General features: G+C 42.8%; 2 protein-coding genes across 5 annotated transcripts; one reads left to right on the top strand and one right to left on the bottom strand.

Moving 5' to 3' along the window:
* The first annotated feature begins 6,023 nt into the window (after positions 1–6,023).
* On the top strand, positions 6,024–14,994 carry LOC123097836 (sulfite exporter TauE/SafE family protein 3). 4 transcript variants are annotated; one of them, XM_044519677.1, is made up of 12 exons: positions 6,033–6,458; positions 7,528–7,687; positions 8,468–8,668; positions 8,759–8,823; positions 8,896–8,926; positions 9,005–9,075; positions 9,176–9,262; positions 13,477–13,527; positions 13,863–14,084; positions 14,253–14,346; positions 14,441–14,581; positions 14,677–14,993. In XM_044519677.1, exons 1-12 carry the CDS (start codon positions 6,282–6,284, stop codon positions 14,760–14,762), a joined length of 1,386 nt encoding a protein of 461 aa, XP_044375612.1. In that variant the 5' UTR covers positions 6,033–6,281; the 3' UTR covers positions 14,763–14,993. The 4 variants fall into 4 exon arrangements, with proteins under 4 accessions (XP_044375610.1, XP_044375609.1, XP_044375612.1 ...); XM_044519676.1 differs by having other exon boundaries at positions 6,039–6,458; positions 8,999–9,075; positions 14,677–14,992; XM_044519675.1 differs by having other exon boundaries at positions 6,024–6,458; positions 8,759–8,926; positions 8,999–9,075; positions 14,488–14,581; positions 14,677–14,994.
* A 96-nt stretch (positions 14,995–15,090) lies between these two features.
* On the bottom strand, positions 15,091–20,709 carry LOC123097835 (protein unc-13 homolog). Its single transcript, XM_044519673.1, has 5 exons — positions 20,131–20,709; positions 17,904–18,767; positions 17,152–17,595; positions 16,506–16,695; positions 15,091–16,424 (listed from the first exon to the last, which is right to left on the bottom strand). Exons 1-5 carry the CDS (start codon positions 20,668–20,670, stop codon positions 15,490–15,492), a joined length of 2,973 nt encoding a protein of 990 aa, XP_044375608.1. The 5' UTR covers positions 20,671–20,709; the 3' UTR covers positions 15,091–15,489.
* Positions 20,710–21,131: the final 422 nt, after the last annotated feature.

Genomic DNA, 21,131 nt, shown 5'->3' with positions numbered 1-21,131 from the left:
CATGTTCCATGATGATCTCATCGGATGAACCACGATGTCGAGGATTCAATCAATCCCGTATACAATTCCCTTTGTCAATCGGTACGTTACTTGCCCGAGATTCGATCGTCGGTATCCCAATACCTTGTTCAATCTCGTTACCGGCAAGTCACTTTACTCATACCGTAATGCATGATCCCGTGGCTAACTCCTTAGTCACATTGAGCTCATTATGATGATGCATTACCGAGTGGGCCCAGAGATACCTCTCCGTCATACGGAGTGACAAATCCCAGTCTCGATCCGTGTCAACCCAACAGACACTTTCAGAGATACCCGTAGTGTACCTTTATAGTCACCCAGTTACGTTGTGACGTTGGGTACACCCAAGGCACTCCTACGACATCCGGGAGTTACACGATCTCATGGTCTAAGGAAAAGATACTTGACATTGGAAAAGCTCTAGCAAACGAACTACACGATCTTTTATGCTATGCTTAGGATTGGGTCTTGTCCATCACATCATTCTCCTAATGATGTGATCCCGTTATCAATGACATCCAATGTCCATAGTCAGGAAACCATGACTATCTGTTGATCAACGAGCTAGTCAACTAGAGGCTTACTAGGGACACGTTGTGGTCTATATATTCACACATGTATTACGATTTCTGGATAACACAATTATAGCATGAACAATAGACAATTATCATGAACAAAGAAATATAATAATAACCATTTATTATTGCCTCTAGGGCATATTTCCAACAAAGGGGAGGGGGCGCGGCCCCCCTTTCCTTCTCCTTCTCCCTCTCCTTTCCCCTTTAAAAGGAAGGGGGTCCGAATTGGACTTGGAGTCCTAGTAGGACTCCTCCCCACTTGGGGGCGCACCTAGGCCGGCCTCCTCCCCTCTCCTCCTTTATATACGGGGGCGGGGGGCACCTCTAAGCACATCAATTGTTCTTAGCCGTGTGCGGTGCCCCCTCCACCGTTTACTCCTCCGGTGATATTATCGTAGTGCTTAGGAGAAGCCCTGCGCGGATCACTTCACCATCACCGTCATCACACCGTCATGCTGACGAAACTCTCCCTCGACACTTTGCTGGATCAAGAGTTCGAGGGACGTCATCGAGCTGAACGTGTGCTGAACTCGGAGGTGCCGTAAGTTTGGTACTTGATCGGTTGAATCGCGAAGATGTTCGACTACATCAACCGCGTTAGACTAACGCTTCCGCTTTCAGTCTATGAGGGTACGTGGACACACTCTCCCCCTCTCGTTGCTATGCATCTCCTAGATAGATCTTGCGTGATCGTAGGATTTTTTTTTTGAAATTGCATGCTACGTTCCCCAACACCCAGTGCCAGTTGTTTTTTGCTTGTTTTTGGCTTTTCGGAAAAGCAATATCAAATGGAGTCCAAACAGAGAAAAGGATTTGGATTGATTTTTTCTGGACCAGAAGGGACCCACGAAGATTCGGGAGAAGACCAAAAAATTCACGAGGGAGCGACAAGCTCACCAGGTGCGCCCCAAGGGGGCTCCCCTTGAGGTTGTGGGCCCCTCGTGGCACCTCTTGACCTAATTTCGCCTCTATAAATTCCCAAATATTCCCAATATACCAGAGAGCCACCAGAAACACTTTTTCCGCTGCCGCAAGCTTCTGTTCTTCCATGATCCCATTTGGAGGCCTTTTACGGTACTCTGCCAGAGGGGGAACCGATCACGGAGGGCTTCTACATCATCCTTGCTGCATTCCAATGATGTGTGAGTAGTTCACCATAGACCTGCGGGTCCATAGGTAGTATCTAGATGGCTTCTTCTCTCTTTGATCTTCAATACAATGTTCTCCTCGATGTTCTTGGAGTTCTATCCGATGTAATCTTCTTTTGCGTGTGTTTATTGGAATCCGATGAATTATGGGTTTATGATCTGAATATTTATGAATATTAATGGAGTCTTTTCTGAACTTTATTATGCATGATTGTTATAGCTTTGTATTTCTCTTCGATAACTGTTTGGTTTGCCCAACTAGATTGATTTATTTTCAGTGGGAGAGGTGCTTGGTGATGGGTTAAATCTTGCGGTGCTATATATCCTAGTGACAGAAAGGGATAAGACATGTATTTGTATTATTGCTACTAAGGGTAAAACGATGGGGTTTATTCATATTGATTGGGTTTACTTTGTCTACATCATGTCATCTTGCTTAAGGCGTTACTCTGTTTTATACTTAATATCCTAGATGCATGCTGGAAAGTGGTCGATGGGTGGAGTAATAGTAGTAGATGCAGGCAGGAGTCGGTCTACTTGTCTTGGACGTGATGCCTATATACATGATCATTTCCTTGAATATCATCATAACTATGCGCTTTTCTATCAATTTCCCAACAGTATTTGTTCACCCTCCGTATGTTATGTGCTCGAGAGAGAAGCCTCTAGTGAAAACTATGGCCCCCGGGTCTACTTTTATCATATATAAAAACATAAAAAAAATACCTTGCTGCAAGTTTCTATTTTATTTTATTTTATCTTTATAATTTTTCTATCTACCACTACGAGATTTAATCCTTGCAAGTAACCGCCAAGGGGACTGACAACCCTCTTGTTTGTATTTCGTGCAAGTATTTGCTTATGTGCTCGAGAGAGAAGCCTCTAGTGAAAACTATGGCCCCCGGGTCTACTTTTATCATATATAAAAACACAAAAAATACCTTGCTGCAATTTTCTATTTTATTTTATTTTATTTTATCTTTACAATTTATCTATCTACCACTACGAGATTTAATCCTTGCAAGTAACCGCCAAGGGGACTGACAACCCTCTTGTTTGCATTTCGTGCAAGTATTTGCTTTTGTGTGTGCAGGTCCTATTCACGAGGCTTTGTGCGATTCTCCTACTGGATTGATAACCTTGATTCTTAACTAAGGGAAATACTTATCTCTACTGTACTGCATCTCGTCTCCTCTTCGAGGAAATCCCAACGCAGCTCACAACTAGCACGCCGCCCCAAGATTCTGTTCTTCCATGATCCCATCTGGAGGCCTTTTCGGTACTCTGCCGGAAGGGGTATCGATCACGAAGGGCTTCTACATCATCCTTGATGCCTTTCGATGATGCGTGAGTAGTTCACCACAGACCTGCAGGTCCATAGCTAGTAGCTAGATGGCTTCTTCTCTCTCTTTGATCTTCAATACCATCTTCTCTTGGGTGTTCTTGGAGTTCTATCCGATGTAATCTTCTTTTGCGGTGTGTTTGCTAGGATCCGATGAATTATGGGTTTATGGTCTGAATATTCATGAGAAGTAATTGAGTCTTTTTTTAACTTTTATTATGCATAATTGTTATAGTTTGTATTTCTCTCTGATCTATCCATTTGATTTGGCCAACTAGATTGGTTTATCTTCAGTGGGAGAGGTGCTTTGTGATGGGTTCAATCTTGCGGTGCTCTACATCCCAGTGACAGAAGGGGACAAGTCACGTATTTGTATTATTGCCATTAACGGTAAAATGACGGAGTTTATTCATATTGATTGGGTTTACTTTGTCTACATCATGTCATCTTGGTTAAGGCGTTACTCCGTTTTTCATGAACTTAATACCATAGATGCATGCTAGATAGCGGTCGATTGGTGGAGTAATAGTAGTAGATGCAGGCAGGAGTCGGTCTACTTGTCTCGAACGTGATGCATATATACATGATCATTGCCTTGAATATTGTCATAACTATGCGCTTTTCTATCAATTGCTAAGAGTAATTTGTTTACCCACTGTATGCTATGTATTCGAGAGAGAAGCCTCTAGTGAAAAATATGCCCCCCGGGTCTACCTTTATCATATTATAAAATCCAAAATACCGTTGTTGCAATTTTTTTTGCAATTTATCTATCTACCACTACAAGATTTGATCCTTGCAAATAACGAGTTCAAGGGGATTGACAACCCTCTTCCTGCGTTGGGTGCAAGTATTTGCTTTTGTGTGTGCAGGTGTTGTTCACGAGGCTTTGCGTGATTCTCCTATTGGTTCGATAAATCTTGGTTCTCACCGAGGGGAACATTTATCTCTACTGTACTGCATCTCCCCTCCCCTTCGAGGAAAATCCCAACGCAATTCAAGCGCTCTGACGACAAGGAGATAAAGAAGGCCGAGAGGTTTAACATGTTGGTGGCGGCAATAAGCTCAACCTCGAACAGAAGATAGAGACCGCGGCCGCTTCGGACGATAGGAAGATGTTGAACTTGAAGATGAGGGATTTGGATTGTGATGCAAGGATGATTGTGCAAGACGTCTGTGTTAGGTTGTTGAAGAGCATGACAACCGAGCTGCAGGCGGCCGAGAAAGAGGCAGATAGTGAGGAGCCGACACCGGAGTGGGCGTGGAAGCTCGGATAGCCGGTCCAACAGGGCAAAAAAATGCACGGACTGTCGAACTGAAATTCTTTTGTGATTGGGAATGTAAAAACTATGCATACTTGCCTCTTTTTGGTTGTTATCGGGCGCTATGTGGTCGGGCACGCGCTATGTGATCTGGTGCTACGCGTTTGAATTTGAAATTGGCCGGGTCTGCTAGGTGATGGAGTCAAATCCAGCTGATCTCAGATAAGGGGGTCCCAAGCTGGTAGCCTTGGTACAATGATAACAGAAGACACATGGATTTACCCATATTCGGGCTCTCTCGGAAAAATAATACCCTACGTCCTGCTTGATTGTATTGATTTCGAGGGAATACAAGTTACAGGTTAATTTGCCACAAGATCATGTGTGTATGAGTTGTATGATTGCAATGATCTCTCAACTAGCCTAGTCTCAGTTTATATAATGTATCGGCGGCTTATGATAATAGGAGTCCTAGTCGGCTGCATCGGTAGAGAAGAGTCATCGTCTTGTGTGTCAAGTCTGAATCTTACTTGTATACGTCATTGGCTGCCTGGAGTGGGCCGGGACAGAACCGGCAAAAGGAGTCAGGCGCGGCCCACCTGGTCAGAGTCGACATGATAAGCACCCCCTGATCTAGAACACCATTACTAGGTAGAAGTTTAGGGGATGTGTTTGGATGTCCAGCTCCTAAATCACTGTCTGCGAACTGATTTTCATCTATCCGCGAACGGATACTGATACCGTGTCCGATTTAGCGGACCGATACTGATACCGTGTCCGATTTAACGGTCACCATTGGAGATGCCATAAAGCCCAGCAGCCTGGTGAGAGTCGACCAGCGGCAGAAGATAAGCGTGGAACTAACAGAAGCTTTTTTCTTCACCTCAACGGGAGGGGTACCTCAGGATAATGGGAAAATATCTGGTGCACCGGAGCTTGGGGTGCTATCGGTGCACCAAACTCACATTGTGCTTTTAAAATTTTCAAAAAAATCTGAAAAAATTAGCACACTTGCACAACATCAATGTAGATTGTCACAAAATTTCAAGTCAAAATTCAAAACATAACTCCAAAAACAAAAATGACAAATTCAACATTGAATAGTATATAACATAACTTGGGCTTTAGATTTGGCCCATTATCGCACTGATGTCAAATTTATTATTTTTGTATCTCAAAAAATATTTCAACTTTTTATATGAAATTTTGTGACATCATACGTTGATATTGTGTTAACATGCTAGATTTTTTTTAGATTTTTAAAAATATGCTATGGCATCCGGTGCACCGGTAGCACCACAAGTGCGGGTGCACCGGATACATTCCCTTAGGATAACCCCTCGTTCATTCTTGCTTGCTTGAAGAAGTGTCGTATCAGTTCGAGCATCACCCGAAAGATTTGCACGGCAAAACCCTCGGTGGTGTGTGGGGCTTAGTTTCTCGGTTTTCTGCTGATTATGGTTCAGGGTAGGTTAGCGTGAGGTGCGCTTAGTGCGTTTCTGCAAAGCTGGTATACATCCCAGCAAGCCATATTTTGCTTTCCATAAAGCAGGGCGCACAAGGCTTTGCCTATAAAATTGCCCATTCTCTCTTCTATCTTTTTCTTTTTTCTTTTTTGAACAAGAGAGGAGAGAGAGGTCCAAGCTGCATTAATAATGAGGCGGTGGAATACAGCAACTTACGAAAGGACCCAAAACAAATAATCCACTAGGCCGTAGCTGGGAGATGATGTGTATCCCATGGTCGGCATGCCGTGCAAATTTGTCCCCGGGGTTTATGCGGCTCCGCGGCCCACGCCATCCCACCGCCCTCCAAGCGCATTCAAGACCGTCGTTCGGTCCTGCTCTCTGCACACGAGCGCAAACGTTTTGAGAACGTCATCAAACTCTGGGATTGGAGACTCCTTTCCTTGGATTTCTGGGGCCGTGAAATGGGAAGGAAATGGCACGCCGTCGCGGCACTGGGCATGGCGTACGCTGTCGCCGCCGCCGTCGCGGATGGCGACAAGGGCCTCTCCTTCGCCGGCACCGTTGCAGGGCCGGAGGAAGCGAGCTCCCCGCGCAAGCTGGCCAGCTTGTACGGAACCACTTATCACCACGTCTGGCCGGTAAGTTTTATCTGTACAGTTTGTTCAACTCTGTGTTTTTTTTCCCGGGGAGTTTATTTTGTAAGCTAGCTGTTGTGACCCGTTCTGCATGCACTTCCTTTCTGACGCGTGAATCGTCAGTAACTGGGTTGCATGCCGTGTTAATTTGGTCGGCTTTGCTATTTCTCAATTGCCTGAGAAATTTGGTAGCGTCAGTCGATTCCGATGAGGCCGAGTCATGACCTTGATGGAGATGTGGATGACACGATTGTTTCCGCCGTAGGAGAGGATGACGGTCTGCAAGGCGGGAGAGGGGCTTTTGTCGTTTTGGCCGTCGCTTGGATTAGACTGAACCCGAGCTTGAGACAGGGATGCCCCAGCGTCACTGGTGAGGCCTCATCGGGATATGCAGAGGAGCGGCAAGGGGTGGGAGGAAGCAGAACAAACTAGTTGCAGAAAAAAAGGAAGCAGACCAAAAAAAGTCGAAAAGAGAAGAAGAAGAACTTTTTTTTTTTTTGCGGTTGAAGAAGAAGAACATTTGCCGTTAGATTTTTATAATCCAAAGGCAGAAAGATAAAGAAATAGACTGAAAGTAAAATGATTTTCAGGTGCCTGACCTATATGTGCTTCCTAATTTGATGTATTTTTTTGATGGAAAGGTCTTCATGGCTAGCTTATTAATTTCAAATAACACTTACATCATCCGCGAGAAAACGAGAAATCAAACTAGGGGGTGAGTTCAACAACATGGTCAATGGATCAACACGTCCCTGTTGAGCAATCATATGAACGACCATGCTCGGCTCTTTCTTACAATGTTTGAAAAGAACCTTCCTAAAGTCGCCACATAACTGCCGACACTCTTCTAGAATAGGGCCAACCACCATCAATGACCTACATTGAGATTAAGAGCATCCACAACGATCAGATTCTCCATATGCACAGCGATAGAGCAACCTCCAATCGAGAGAGCAAGCTTCAAGCCCTCGGTTAGAGCAGCCACTTCAGCCGAAACAACGCCCACAACATGTTCTACCTTCGCTGTTTGGATTTTGGTGCTCCCTAATTTGGTGCATTTTGTTGTATGTAGCCCATGAAATTTGGATGGCGAATTGTGTTAGGATCATTCATTGGATTCTTCGGGGCAGCATTTGGCAGCGTTGGTGGAGTAGGCGGAGGCGGGATCTTTGTTCCAATGCTAACGTTGATCATTGGCTTTGATCCGAAGTCATCAGCAGCCATGTCAAAATGTGAGGATAGAATTCAATCATTGTGCTAAAATTTGTTTCTCACCGTTCTTAATTTTTATATTCAATTTGCAATGACTCCCTACATAATGGTCATTATTGTGGTATTTTGCATATTGTGACATTATATACCTCCATTCGTAAATAGATGGTGTAATCTTCTTCCGTAGATATATGATATTTTAGAGATGCACAATTTTTAATATGTTTGACCATTCCTTATTGTATACTTACTATATGGGATTTTGTACTGTGAAACCATTTTTCATGATAAATCTCACGGCACATTTCCACTTAATAATATAAATTTGTATACATAGTTCTAGGTCAACTTCTGAAATTTTTGGACTACACACTTTCTAGTAAGTCGGTGTATTTACGGCTGGATGTCGTAACTTGTAATGTGGCTTGGTGTGTTCTCCATATTTAATGTAGAAACATCAGCTCGGATTTTTTTAATCAAAGCCAAGTGAAACAATTTGAATTTTACCAATAAAGTGTGGTGCTGATTTGAAATGACATCATTAGTCTTGAGAAGGTCAAAGTTACCTCTTGCTCTCTGTCAGGTAGTAGATTATCGTATAGCAGTTAAGCATGGATTTGCTCAAATGTAATTCGTTGTTCAGTTGAACATGGATTTGCTATTAACATCTATCATAATAATATAACAAGTGAAAATATAAAATCATCACCAAAGAAGCATGTCCGAGGATGTTATTTTGTGATTGTTTCATTTTTCAAAAAGGAGGAGAAATCCCCCATTTCTAAGAATCTCTTCCCCAGGTATGATCACGGGAGCTGCTGTTTCAACCGTGTATTGCAATCTCAAGCTGAAACACCCAACTTTGGACATGCCAATGATAGACTATGATCTAGCCCTCCTGATACAGCCCATGCTCATGATGGGGGTTAGCATTGGGGTTATCTGCAATGTGATATTCCCCGAGTGGCTTGTCACAATCCTCTTGATCATCCTCTTTCTAGGTTCTCAGTCTTTTCCTCAAACTGCCGATGACACTTTACCCTTTCTAGCAAGTAGCTGACTTCATAATGCATTTTAAATTGAAATTACAGTTACTGCGATTAAAGCTTTTCTGAAGGGTGTTGAAGCATGGAAGAAAGAGACAATGATAAGAAGGGTTTGGTACATTTTTCGTATGTTTTTTTGCGGTACATATCTTTTAAGGATGCTAACATGTTACTCATTTCAGGAGGCAAAGGCAAAACAACTAGAGAAATCTAGTAAGATCAATACACTTATTCATCATCATTAACAAAATGTAGAAAATTGTTCATATTTTCTTGAATTACCAGATGAAGATACTAGATATACGCCACCGCCTATAGGACCCGATCCTGCAGCTGAGACAAAAAAACCAACAGATGAAGCGGTGATTTTTTTCCCCTAGCCTGGGAGAGATCTCGAGTACTATATATGTATAACACAAGAGCTCGCTTGATGATGTAGGCATCCTTTTTTACCATATGTAGGTATCCATTTGGAAGAACATTTACTGGAAGGAGTTTGGCCTTCTGGCCTCCGTTTGGGTAGCATTCCTTACACTTCAAGTCACCAAGGTGATAAACTAATTCTCTGGTGTCCTTCATGTTTTCGATGTCAACATACATTTGTTTTTATATATAACACATGAGGCTCTACGCTCTAATTCTCATTTTTCCCTACCTTATCTATTAAATATGAATAAGCAACCTCAATCTACACACGAGATATTGAAAATTGGAGAATACTACTAGAACCCGATATTAAATTCCAGATACCCCTTTGTGTATATCCTCGCCAGATAAGAATCAAGCAAATATGCCCTTTTCTATCTATTATTTTTAGCCATGTGGCTATCCTTATTAATTATTCTGTAATAAAACTCGTCTTGTATACACAAAATCGTTTGCCAAGCCATGCCAATACTAGACTTAGTGCTTACACTTCCGTCACAAAATTTTGAAATTGTGGATTGGTCCTTATGGTGTTCACAATGCCAGTGCAATCACAATAAAGCTGAAGTGCTTCGCACCAACCTTAAAAAATAGTTTGTTTGTCACACATATGTAAGTTGTAAATTTCAACAGTAGTAGAATTTAGAAAGAGTGGTAATATTTCTTAGCTAACAAGATAACATGGTTTCATAATTTTCAAGACAATGGCAAAGGATGGACATAATTTAAGGTGGGGTGAGCTCCATCACTTGCCCAGCTCGGCCAACAAAAAGATGATCCAACATCCCAGACTACAAGACTGCTTCCTCACCGTTTCACTTCCCCTATCAAACGTAGGAACTCGACCTAGCCGGCGATGCATACATATATAATATATTTTTGGTACAATTTTAGGTAGCACGGCTGCCCCACCTTATCCGATGGGGTCCTCCACCCGTGACTCTAGATAAATCAGGGTGACAAAGTCAAAGTTTTATCTTTTCATGGCTCAGTAAATCATTCGAGAATATAATGCATGTTTGATAAAACAATAGCATGACAATGCATCGCAAATTATAAGATCAAGGCTATCAAGGAGAGGTAAGATGCCTTTGTGATGATCTAGTCAGCTTGTTTGTTATCTTGTCCTAGTTCAACATTGTCACCTACTTACCATAAAAGCAAACATAAGAAAATACACACAAGCATGAGTTACTAAGTGCAGGAAAAAATATGCGCGAAGATGGAGAGATCCAGAATAGGGTTGGAGTTGCAAGATTTAGTTTTATATTAGTATTGAATATAAAAGGATTATCACATGATGAAATTGACATGGAAGGTTAATCTACGTAAAAGATATGAATGCCATCGTCTTACCAGTGGCAAATGGGACCAATATTTATTCCAGCATAACCGATAACTGGAGTGTTTATGAAAGCAACAAGTGAAAGTATGCACTAATGATTGTCCATTGACATGATCCATAAAACATAAAGGTCTCATGTACGCCTATCCAAAGGTGTAGCTATGCCCCAAGCTGATTGGGCCATTATCTAGGTCATGTCGTTGGATTTTGATTGTAGCACATTCGACATTGTTTAACAATGTAGCACGTGTTTGGCCTGGGCTTGCCCGGGCCTGGCCCTGTCCTGGCTGTGCCACTGCACCTATGATAACTTCGTGAGTGAGGCCATAGATCAGACAACACATATGGATACCACGTGTAAGATCAGGGTTACATCAAAACTAATGCACGACATGCTCTTGTTTTGTTATCCATGGGTTCTATACTTTTTTCTCCCAATATATATATGAACCTTTATAATTCAAGGTCGCCAAATGGATGGCTTCTATTATTTATTTTTCTCCTCTCTGATTAATGTGAGACTCTTTAGGAAGAATGTAATTAGTATTGATATAGTAATGTAATAATAAATAATGAAATTTACCATCAGTATTTTTGCATATCGGTTTTTGGGAACTCTGAAAATAATGATGTTAGAGAATTCTAGCATATCCCCTAGCTTGAACTTCCAAAAGCCACTCATTGGGAGCCTCCCAAAAAATCAGGGTATTGGGAGGTTGTCTTCTAGCATATCCCCTAAACTTATATCACAATAAGTTTTGTTAGCTAATTATCACTCCTTTATGCATACAAACATCATTTCAACTACACTATTTATGTCATATTAATTGAGACATTTATGTTCAGCCATACAAATCCAACAACATTTCAATCCATAATTTTCAAATCTTGAAATTTTAAAATTCAAATTAAAAAAAAACATAGGTCCAAGTGAAGTAAATAATTTAATAAAAACATGATGGTGCATGTATGAACTTGCCATCAAGTTCCCACAAGGGCTCCACAGGGTCATCTTAAAGTTGCTTACGCATATGTCAGTCTTCAACCTTTCTACACGCTTTAAGAAATCTCTATATGATGTCTTCATGATGCTCAAGCATTCCAGGTATTCGCATTTAATAATACTTAAAGTTCTCATTTTTGGCCTCTCTCATTCTCTATTATCTTTTATGCATGATTATATTTTTTGTCATGGTCCCTCATAGTGTCTTTTGGTCCCATAATCTATTAGATCTGCTAACAATTGCAAAGCGACCTTGCAACACACCAAAGGCTCTTTCAACATTCTTTCTAATAGCTTATTGATCCTTGGCAAGCTCTTTTGTTGCCTTCGGGGTGTGTGTTCACAATGTGGACCATGAGAGATAGATACCATCCGCAAGGTAGTGTCACATATCATACTAGTGACCATTTACTTGAAAGATGCAAGGTAGAGCATTCCCAACAAAAAGACCTACAAACAAAGGAGACATTTGTTGGATTTGAGGTCATTATGAGAGCTAGGAACCCCAAAGTAACAATGCCAAATCCATAGATTGTGGGATGCAACTACTTCAAGTATGATTGTTGAATCATGACAATGACTAGGGAATTGCCCATGCCACGTTGTAGGGCAATTATTCCATCTTTAGCACATGCAATCCATGCTCTCAAGCATCCTCGGGAACCCTAATTGATGCACCAATATCCATCAGCCTTGCAATGTCGTCTACACTGGTTGTTCTCAAGTAGTCACTTCCGCAGAGCTCAATCACAAACTTTGCAAATATCCCCACGTTCTTGATGGTGTCTTCATCTATGGTGTAAATGTATTCATTTGTAGCTTCAGCTGGGGATTTGTGATCATGCGCATTGCCGACATTATTTTCTAAAAAGCACATGTGCCAAGTTCTTTAGTTACATTTCTCTTCTGCTTGAGATAATCATGATTGTGTTCCACGACAGTTGCAATTCACAGGAAGAGCTCACTAGACATTCTAAAACGTTGCATGAAGAGTGCGTCGGGATACACCAAGTAATCCCTTACGAGACAGGCATCAACTTCTTCCTAATGCAGAAGATAGCACACACGCCCTGACTGAGAACCACATCTAAGTAATTTGTTGGTCTCCTCCTCTTGAATGATTAACTTCCACCCCATCTTGAAGTCATATTCCTCCTCCTCCTCCTACTCCTCGGATGAAAGTCTGAGAAAAACTCCCAAACAAGACTCCTCATTTGTGCATTGAATTAAACAATTAAACAGATGCGAATCTTCAAATGCAGTTTTGCTAAAAAAATGAAAAGAAAAAGCATGCAACCCTTTAGTTGAACACTTTGTGTGCGTCACCGACGGAAGCTCGTGGTGGCCTGCAGGAGCTCAAGGAGGCTGGGAAGTGTGTATGGGGGATTGAGCTGATTCTCCGCCTTGCTGAAGCTCGTGGCATGGGATGGCCGCAACATTAGAGCTCGGGAGTGGCGGCGGTGCCTCCCTGAATGGCTACACGTGCGGCAACGATGGTGACGAGAATTTCGGCTCGTGTGGTTGGGAATAGTCGTGGCGAGGAGACTCGTCTCGGACGGCAAGTGGTGTCTCCGGTGGGAGGAGGAGGAGGGACGGCGATGGTTCCGATGATGATGATAGAAGGTAGTGACCGGGTGGTGAAATTTCTCCCACGACGTTTTCTTGTTTTAAAGTGGGATTGGGATGCCCAAAACTTCCTCGAGTATTAGGAGCTAGATGATGTTTTTTGGGAGGTCCCAAAAACTTTTGGGGATCTGCTACAGTAATAATTGAAGTCCTTTTTGGAGTTGTAGGTGTTTGTTAGAATTGCTCTTAGTACTGTTTTCGAAGAAACTGTAATCTTTAGGCTATCCATAGTGCAAAGTATCATACACTAGTATCATGCATATTGCAACTCCATAGTGTATAGTATCATACGTTAATATTTTATATGATCTTATTTACTATTTTGCGCATGGTAGCACATCACTAATTCTTTCATGCATGCAGAACTACGTGGCAACTTGTTCCACATGGTACTGGGTTTTGACCGTACTCCAGGTAACCTTACCGCGTTTCTTCACCTCATTAATCAACCACATTTCATATAAAATTGATCACTAGTTACGACTTTGATGGGGATTCAAGGAAGTTTCTATGCCAATGGCTAAACTGCCTGAAAATGTCATCACTATCTAGAATAACTTGAAAGCAATTCTCTCGCAGGTTGTAATCATCATCCTTTTTGTCTTCACTTTCGATTTGCATCTTCGCTGCAACAAAAGACATACATATTGTTGTCATCTTGTATCATCTCGTAGTCAGCGCTTCATATTTCGACCATCCCTCCCGTGTTACACTAACAAAGCTCCTTTACCTGTTGGATATGTAAGCAGATCCCGGTGTCAGTTGGAGTGTCCATGTACCAGGCAGCAAGTTTGGTGCAGGGGAAGAGGGCGCTATCATCAAGAGCAAATAACCAGACCAGCCCGAAAGCTCATCAGATATTAGTATACTGCTTCTTTGGTGTCACCGCCGGTGTCCTCGCCGGTCTGCTTGGGGTCGGTGGGGGCGTCGTCATGGGGCCTCTCTTCCTGGAGCTCGGTATCCATCCGCAGGTAAAAAAGGAAAGAGAAAAAAAAACTTTGTTCATCGCAGAAACAAAAACTTTGTTTACCGGATGCTTCAACCATTTTTTTTTTGCGAGAACTCTTCAACCATTTGACGGTGTTCTATTTGTACTTTTTATATTTGAGCTATTGGTATGTTCCATTACACTGGTGCAGGTCTCAAGTGCGACGGCCAGCTTTGCGATGATGTTCTCATCTTCCATGGCGGCCGTGGAATACTACCTGCTGAAACGGTTCCCTGTACCATACGGTACTGTCTCTTTTTCTCTGTTTCTCCTATGGGAGTAGATGGGAGTAGAGATCATGCACTGCTATCTTATTATTTTTGTCTGAAATTTGTGCAGCTCTCTTCTTCACTAGCCTGACATTTGTTGCCGCGATTGTTGGCCAGCGGGTCGCAAGGAAGCTGGTCAATTGGCTAGGGCGGGCATCATTTATCATCTTCATATTGTCCTCCATGATCTTCGTCAGCGCGATTTCTCTAGGTACCTTTACCGGTTTCCCTCTCACTGCAACCATTCCATTCAGGTTACGTGGTCTCATACCCAATAGAAGCTCCTCTTAAATCTGCTGTCTGCAGGTGGAGTCGGCATCTCCAAGACGACTCACAAGATGGCGCGGCACGAATACATGGGATTCGGCAACATTTGCAACTATCATGCGTAGGAAGCACACATACAAGAACAGCGTGATGATTGTGCAGTTTCAGTGGATGGAATGCTGTGATGTTTGCTTGCAGATGCCAAGTTGAACCACAAGGCCAGGAGATAAGAATTCCAGCCAGTACCTTCCAACGTACGAGTTGTATTTGCTAGTCACCAAATGTAAATGTACCTTCAGATGGATAAACCGTAATTCTTAATAGATTTATGCCATTTCTGACTTCTGGTAAGTTTAAAGCTCCTACTCCATTCCATAATGTAAGACGTTAGTGTCAAAAAATGTCTTACATTATGGGACGGAGGGAGTACTTTTCAGAATGCCTTTCTTCATAGGAGTCAAAAAGTAACTCATGTTAAGTTCTGCCAGCATATAAAAGAACACACAAGTAGCAACAATTTCAAACAACTCAGATATTACAGGTGCGTAGCACAAAACATATCATCCTTTCCTCTATACAGTTTATGCCCAACACTCGTGTGATCATATTGTGCTTATTCACTATATGCTTTATTCCAAGATATCCGCAAGCAAGCAAGCTGACACTTCTACAAAAACGCCAGGATCGGCAAAACTAACTCGTCTTATGAAGACACACACACACACACGCACACACACACACACACAAACACACACACACTTATCAGCGTGGACGCAGCACAAACATGAGAACTGGAAGAGTTTCCTTATTACCTCAATTTTGCATAGGCGGTAGGCAGCACGCATACACATATCAAAGCTTCTTCGGGAACTTGTATGTTTTCTTGAGGAACTTTGTGGCCGCCTCATCGTACCGGTAGCACAAAACTCGCAGGATAGTGTTCGGGTCATTTGCGCTCCACTGGGCGGGCACACGAGGAGGTTTCGGGAAGCTAGATTTGGTTGGAGATCCCTGGCGTTCAGTAATCGCTTGCTTGAAACGCTGGATGAGGGATTCTGTATCTGTTCGTAGGAGTGGCAGAACGCTCTTCACCTCCGATGAAGCCTTGTCAACCAGTTCATGTGGCAGGCCATCACCATTTGCCAAGTACAATCCTCTGAGGGCTCTGAAATCATTCTCTATGATCTGAGCGTCTTGAAGGGTGAAAGCGCGTGTAGGTCCACCAGCAAGAAGCACCAGTAGGAACCCATCAAAGGAAGCTTTCATCAACGCAGTTATGAGATGGTCCCGCGGCTCATTACGCATTATGCCAGATATCACCCCAAGGGTAGAGTGAAGCTCTCTCAACAAAGGCTCCACCCTGTTTGATGCAGCACCACCGACATACAGCATGTCCAAGAGAACATGACTCAAATAACTGAATACCACCTTATGTGCTGTTGCGTCACACAGCTGGCGGATGCCGTCTTGGCAACTTGCCTGGGATAGCTCAAACCTGATGTTCATTCCATCAGTGGTGCCATTACCATCCTGTGATAATTCACTGTTTCGCAAGCATTTTTTCGCCTTCTTCTTCAGATTCTCCACCTCAGTTCGGATGTAATGGAGTGTATTTATTTGTACACAGAGTTCAGAAAGATCGCATCCTTCCGACTTTCCAGCAGAAGATCCAACTTGCGATCCACGATTCAGAAGAGCATGTGGCTTTTCCTTTTTCTTGAATAATTTGGATCCAACGTCGCATCTTGTTAAATGAGGCAGTTGTGGAGTAGCAGTACTCTGGGTCCCTGTGCACCAATGCTAAATGAATCCACCCTCGGTAAATCGAAATAATTTTACGGGAAAATAAGCTTCATGCTCAGACATACCATGGCAAGCTTTCGCTTTCGAGACATAATACTGTAGAATCCCATCTAGTCCAGCTGTTAAATCAGAAACCAAAGTAGAGTGCATTGATATGGGCAACTGAAAAAACGCATCTAAAATTTCATCAACCATCCTTAGCATCTCCATGGAAGAAGGAGCAAAGCTCTGCCTGTTAGCTTTTGGATTCCATGTCTGCATGCAGATTCACAAAATTAGAAGAATACTGGTATAGTGGTACGGTTATTCTATAGTGATACCAGACTATACAGCATTGCGCAAAATAATGTGACAGAGCTCTTGGCATTCAATGATATCGACTATCCAATAGATGGTTGAGAATGGCTGCATATCTAAATATGCTGATCACTCAAGAAAGATATGCAATTGCAACATAGGAAAATGCACCTTCTATTATCCATATTAAGTACAGCACTAGTAGTTTATAACGTGCATCAGCCAGCTGCAGAAATAGACTAATCTGATATAATAGCAACTATGAACAAACTATAAAAGCTTGCAAAGGTAATAATTAAGGGTTGATGAAAGGATACAGCGTACTAAATCCATGGATAACATTGTAAAAGGCTAAATAACTGAATTTGCATGGTTACTACTATAGATACGGTATGGGACATTGAGTAGGATCACCTCCTGCTGTAAACTTTGGTCAACCCATTCTTTAAGTTTGTCCACTCGTTCTTTCATCCAACCTTTGACCAGAGCAGCAATTGCATTTTCAGCTTCATACGGTGGCATCTGTCTAATCAATGACTTGCCTCCATCATCACTATCCAGAAAGTCTTCAACTGCAATATTAACCAGATTCTTCTCTAACTTGTCAGCAGCGTTAAGCACTTGAGCCGTGTCTGGTGTGAACTTTGTACGCCCAACCATAAATTGCTTCAGTTCATTACCAAAGCAAGAATGAAGGGTTGTAACTGCAACACCAGAAGCAAGCGGGTGCCATTTCTTCAGTATTGGACTGTAGATATTTTTCTCCTTCGAAGCAAGGTCACTAATATCCTTTGCGAGGATTGCAAGAACTGGCACAGGATTCCTTGATGATCGCTTTAAGTCTGCCTCATCCATTCTCTGCACAAATCAACAGAGCGTCAGAATCAATGCATATTACTGGCATAAACACCAGAACGAGTGTCAAAAGGCCAATATTAAGATCAAGCATTTTTTTTAACGCTCCCTAAAACTATAAATAAGCAGATCAATGTTGCTGACAGTGATTAGTGATGTTTAATGTCCAATTTTGTAGCACGTTTAAAAACCATTGTCTCATGGTGAGATAAAAGAAAATGGTGATAGTAACAATAAATGAGTATGAGACTTGCATTATTCGTTCTTTGAGTGAAGTGAGCCAAGCAGAACAATTCACAGTTTAAACTTACTTGAGCAAAAGCAGTATGGAGCGAGGACCGTATATAGGTTTCGATCTTGCCACGCACCACATCAGTCTTTTGTTTCCTTTTACCAGGGTGTTTTTGAGATATATCTTCAAGAAGAATCTTCGCAGCTGAGACTCCTATTGTGACAATACCTTGCATCGAAACAATGTTGCTAGCATTGAAAGTTTCATGGTAAGCTAGTAATCTTTTCTCTGTCCAACCCGTTATGGAACTTAAAATGGAGATCAATACGTCACAGTAATCTGGATCTTCTGCGTTTTTTGCATCTTTTACAACTACATTTAACTGATTCTCAGCAGCAGAAAGTAACTCAATATCTACTTGGTCCGATGTGACAAAATGGTTGAACAACGCCCAGGTAAAGCAGAGGTTGTGAAGCATCTGATTAATCCCAAGAATAACCCAAGTCTTCTTCAATAACCCCATCACTTCATCAATTTCATCAACCACAGTACCATTCTCACTATCAAAGCAAGCTTCTACCAACATTTGATAGATATGGAGATTGAATGGAAAGCCATCTGCCCAGTGACACTCGTCAGAACTTCCACCTAGGGACCTACCAGCAAGGGACTTCACCGCACTGCATAGTTCTTGCATCGATTCCAAGTTCTTCCCGTTTTGAAGTGATTTATCATATGCTCTACTTATTATCTCTCGTAATGTCTGTGCATCAATGTCTGATTTGCTCAAGGGAATAAGTGGGTGAACCAGCAAACCAGCCTCAAGAAGCTTCAAGTTCCTAAACTGCCAGGCCTCGTACTCATGTGGATCAGGGAAATCCGATGCTTTTGATCGCTGCAGGAACTCTAAGGGTAAAATCATTGATTCTGCACGTCTACCTAGCTGCTTGAAGAAGAAAAGGTGAAATTAATCTTAATGGTCAAACTATTTTTGTACATGAAAGAGATCTCTATTGTTTTACATGAATAAGTTACACAGCATAGCTGATGGTGGCTCAACTGTACAAGTTAATGGTGCTCTAAGTAATTCATTTGCTAAAATAGAACGATTGCCAGTGTTAGAGCTTGACAAGTTCAGAACAAACAAGAATGTTCTACCAACTTCCTCTATCTTAAAGAAAAAAATCCAATTAACATAAAGTTCATGTCTGATATGTCTAAAAGGAGACATGCATTTGACCTGAAATAGCAACAAAATAAGAATCAAAGGTACCCAAACAAATCTTACCGAGTGGGATATAAATAGTAAATTCCATTTTTCAGTGTGTCCACACCTCACAGGTAGAGCATATATTGATTATGATTTCAATGCTCAGTTTCTGCTAATCAATTCAGGTTATTATTGCCTAGCTATGTGAGCAGTGAATAACTGAAGTATCTTTTTTTTACATGGAATGACTGAAGTATTAAAAGTGATAAGAATGAAGGACTGATACAAGTCTATGAAAATATCCAATGGCAAATTATTCTTGACAGTTCACAGAGATTGTATCAGATAATGTATACCATAACTGCTAAACGCCACAGCTGAAATTTGAACAGTTCACCTTAGGAAACACAATTAGCAAATTTACACTCAGAGCTTGACGGGATCACAAAAAAGAATATCACTACTTATTTGATTTCATATTACACGCACAACATTATCTAAAAAAAAACTTATACGCAGAACCGAATACAAGGTTGACATGGTCATTTTTTCCTCCGTTGCCAATCCCGCTCATAATTGGAGCCTACGTCTGCACTCAGGCCCCATGTAAAAGCAAGAAAGCACCATCATTAAGCAACCATTGGAGCATAAAGTACAGGCTGCCAAAGGACAGAGACCATGAAGAAGGGAATAGGTACTTGCATCACTGATTCATGCAATATATCACTGCATTAAATTGTCATGCAGCAAAAAAACGAGCAAATTCCTTTCCACTTAATTACTCCTACCTTATAAAAAAACAGCTGGTCACCACATATCAGTTGCGATCTTAACCAACATAATAACTCAAGGAAAGTAAATTCCATATGATCTTCCAAATCTCAAGATCACCAAGCTGAGACAAGCCACTGGCCGCTCAACGATCACACTATTGGCCTACCAATCACACACCAATAACACACCAATAACAGGCTAACACGAACCCAGACGAGAGATCTAATACAACTGTGAAGCCCACCGACACTGCAACAACCAGCGAAACAAGCAATCGGGAATAAATAAAGGGAAGCCACATTTCGAGGAAGCGAGATGCAACCTGGCCGGCGGCGATGCGGAGAAGCCCGCGGCGGATCCTCGAGTCGGCCTGCTCCGTGACACGTAAATTGACCCGCACCAGCTCCATCACCGTCTCTGGCCTCCGCGGCGCCTCTATCCCGGCCTTAGATGACGCCGAGGGGCTGAGCCCGAGCGACCTCTTCACCTTGCTGGCCGCCGTCGACGTCCGCGAACGCTGCAGGCCGGAGGACGAGGAGGAGGAGGAGGTCGAGGTGGACGTGGAGGAGGTGGAACGGGCGGTGGCGGAGGAGGGGGCGGACTGGGGGATGTAGATGAGGGGCCTGCCGCCGGTGGCGCGGGAGGCGGCGACGAGGACCTCGTAGGCGGTGGTGCGGAGGTCGGCGTCGGAGAGCGGCACGCCGAGGCCGGGGAATGGGGCAGCGAGCGGCATCGCGGAGGAGGAGGTTGCGGTGACAGCGGTGGCGGCGGCAGTTGCGAGGTCGCTCGAGAGGGAAGAGGTCCAGGAGGCGGAGGCGGAGGCGGAGCGGGAGTCGGGGAGGAGGCGCGCCATGCTGCCCATGCTTTCGGCTTTTTTTTTCTTTGTTTATTGTTATAGCAGCTGATCGGTTTTGGGGTTGGTTGGGGTGTGTTGTGTTTGAGTGAAACGTCTCGTTTGCAACAAACCACCGTGTAACCCACAAGGCCACAACCACAAATCTACTTTCATTTTTTATTTTTAAAAAAAATCTACTTCTATTTTCCCTTAGAATTAGGCAAAAAAAATTATGGGGGAGAATTAGACAAAGTTATGTGTGAGCAACTTCAGCACCGCCCCATTTTAGAGCGGTCAGGGCAACTCCACTGCGGACCAAACGTCCCGCAAATGTCTGGATTAAACGGTTCACGCACTTTTATCCATCTAATGTCGACATCCGCCACAATGGATTCCGACAACATGGACCCACCCAAATCGACACGTCATTTGCACAACCACGCCTGTCCTCTCCCGCTCCTTACGTCTCGATCAGCGCCCCCCCCCCC

The sequence above is a fragment of the Triticum aestivum genome, chromosome 4D (genome assembly GCF_018294505.1).
Source record: "Triticum aestivum cultivar Chinese Spring chromosome 4D, IWGSC CS RefSeq v2.1, whole genome shotgun sequence".
Lineage (NCBI taxonomy): Eukaryota > Viridiplantae > Streptophyta > Magnoliopsida > Poales > Poaceae > Triticum > Triticum aestivum.
The sequence above is the reverse complement of the archived record's forward strand: the minus strand, read 5'-3'. Positions and strand labels throughout refer to the sequence as shown.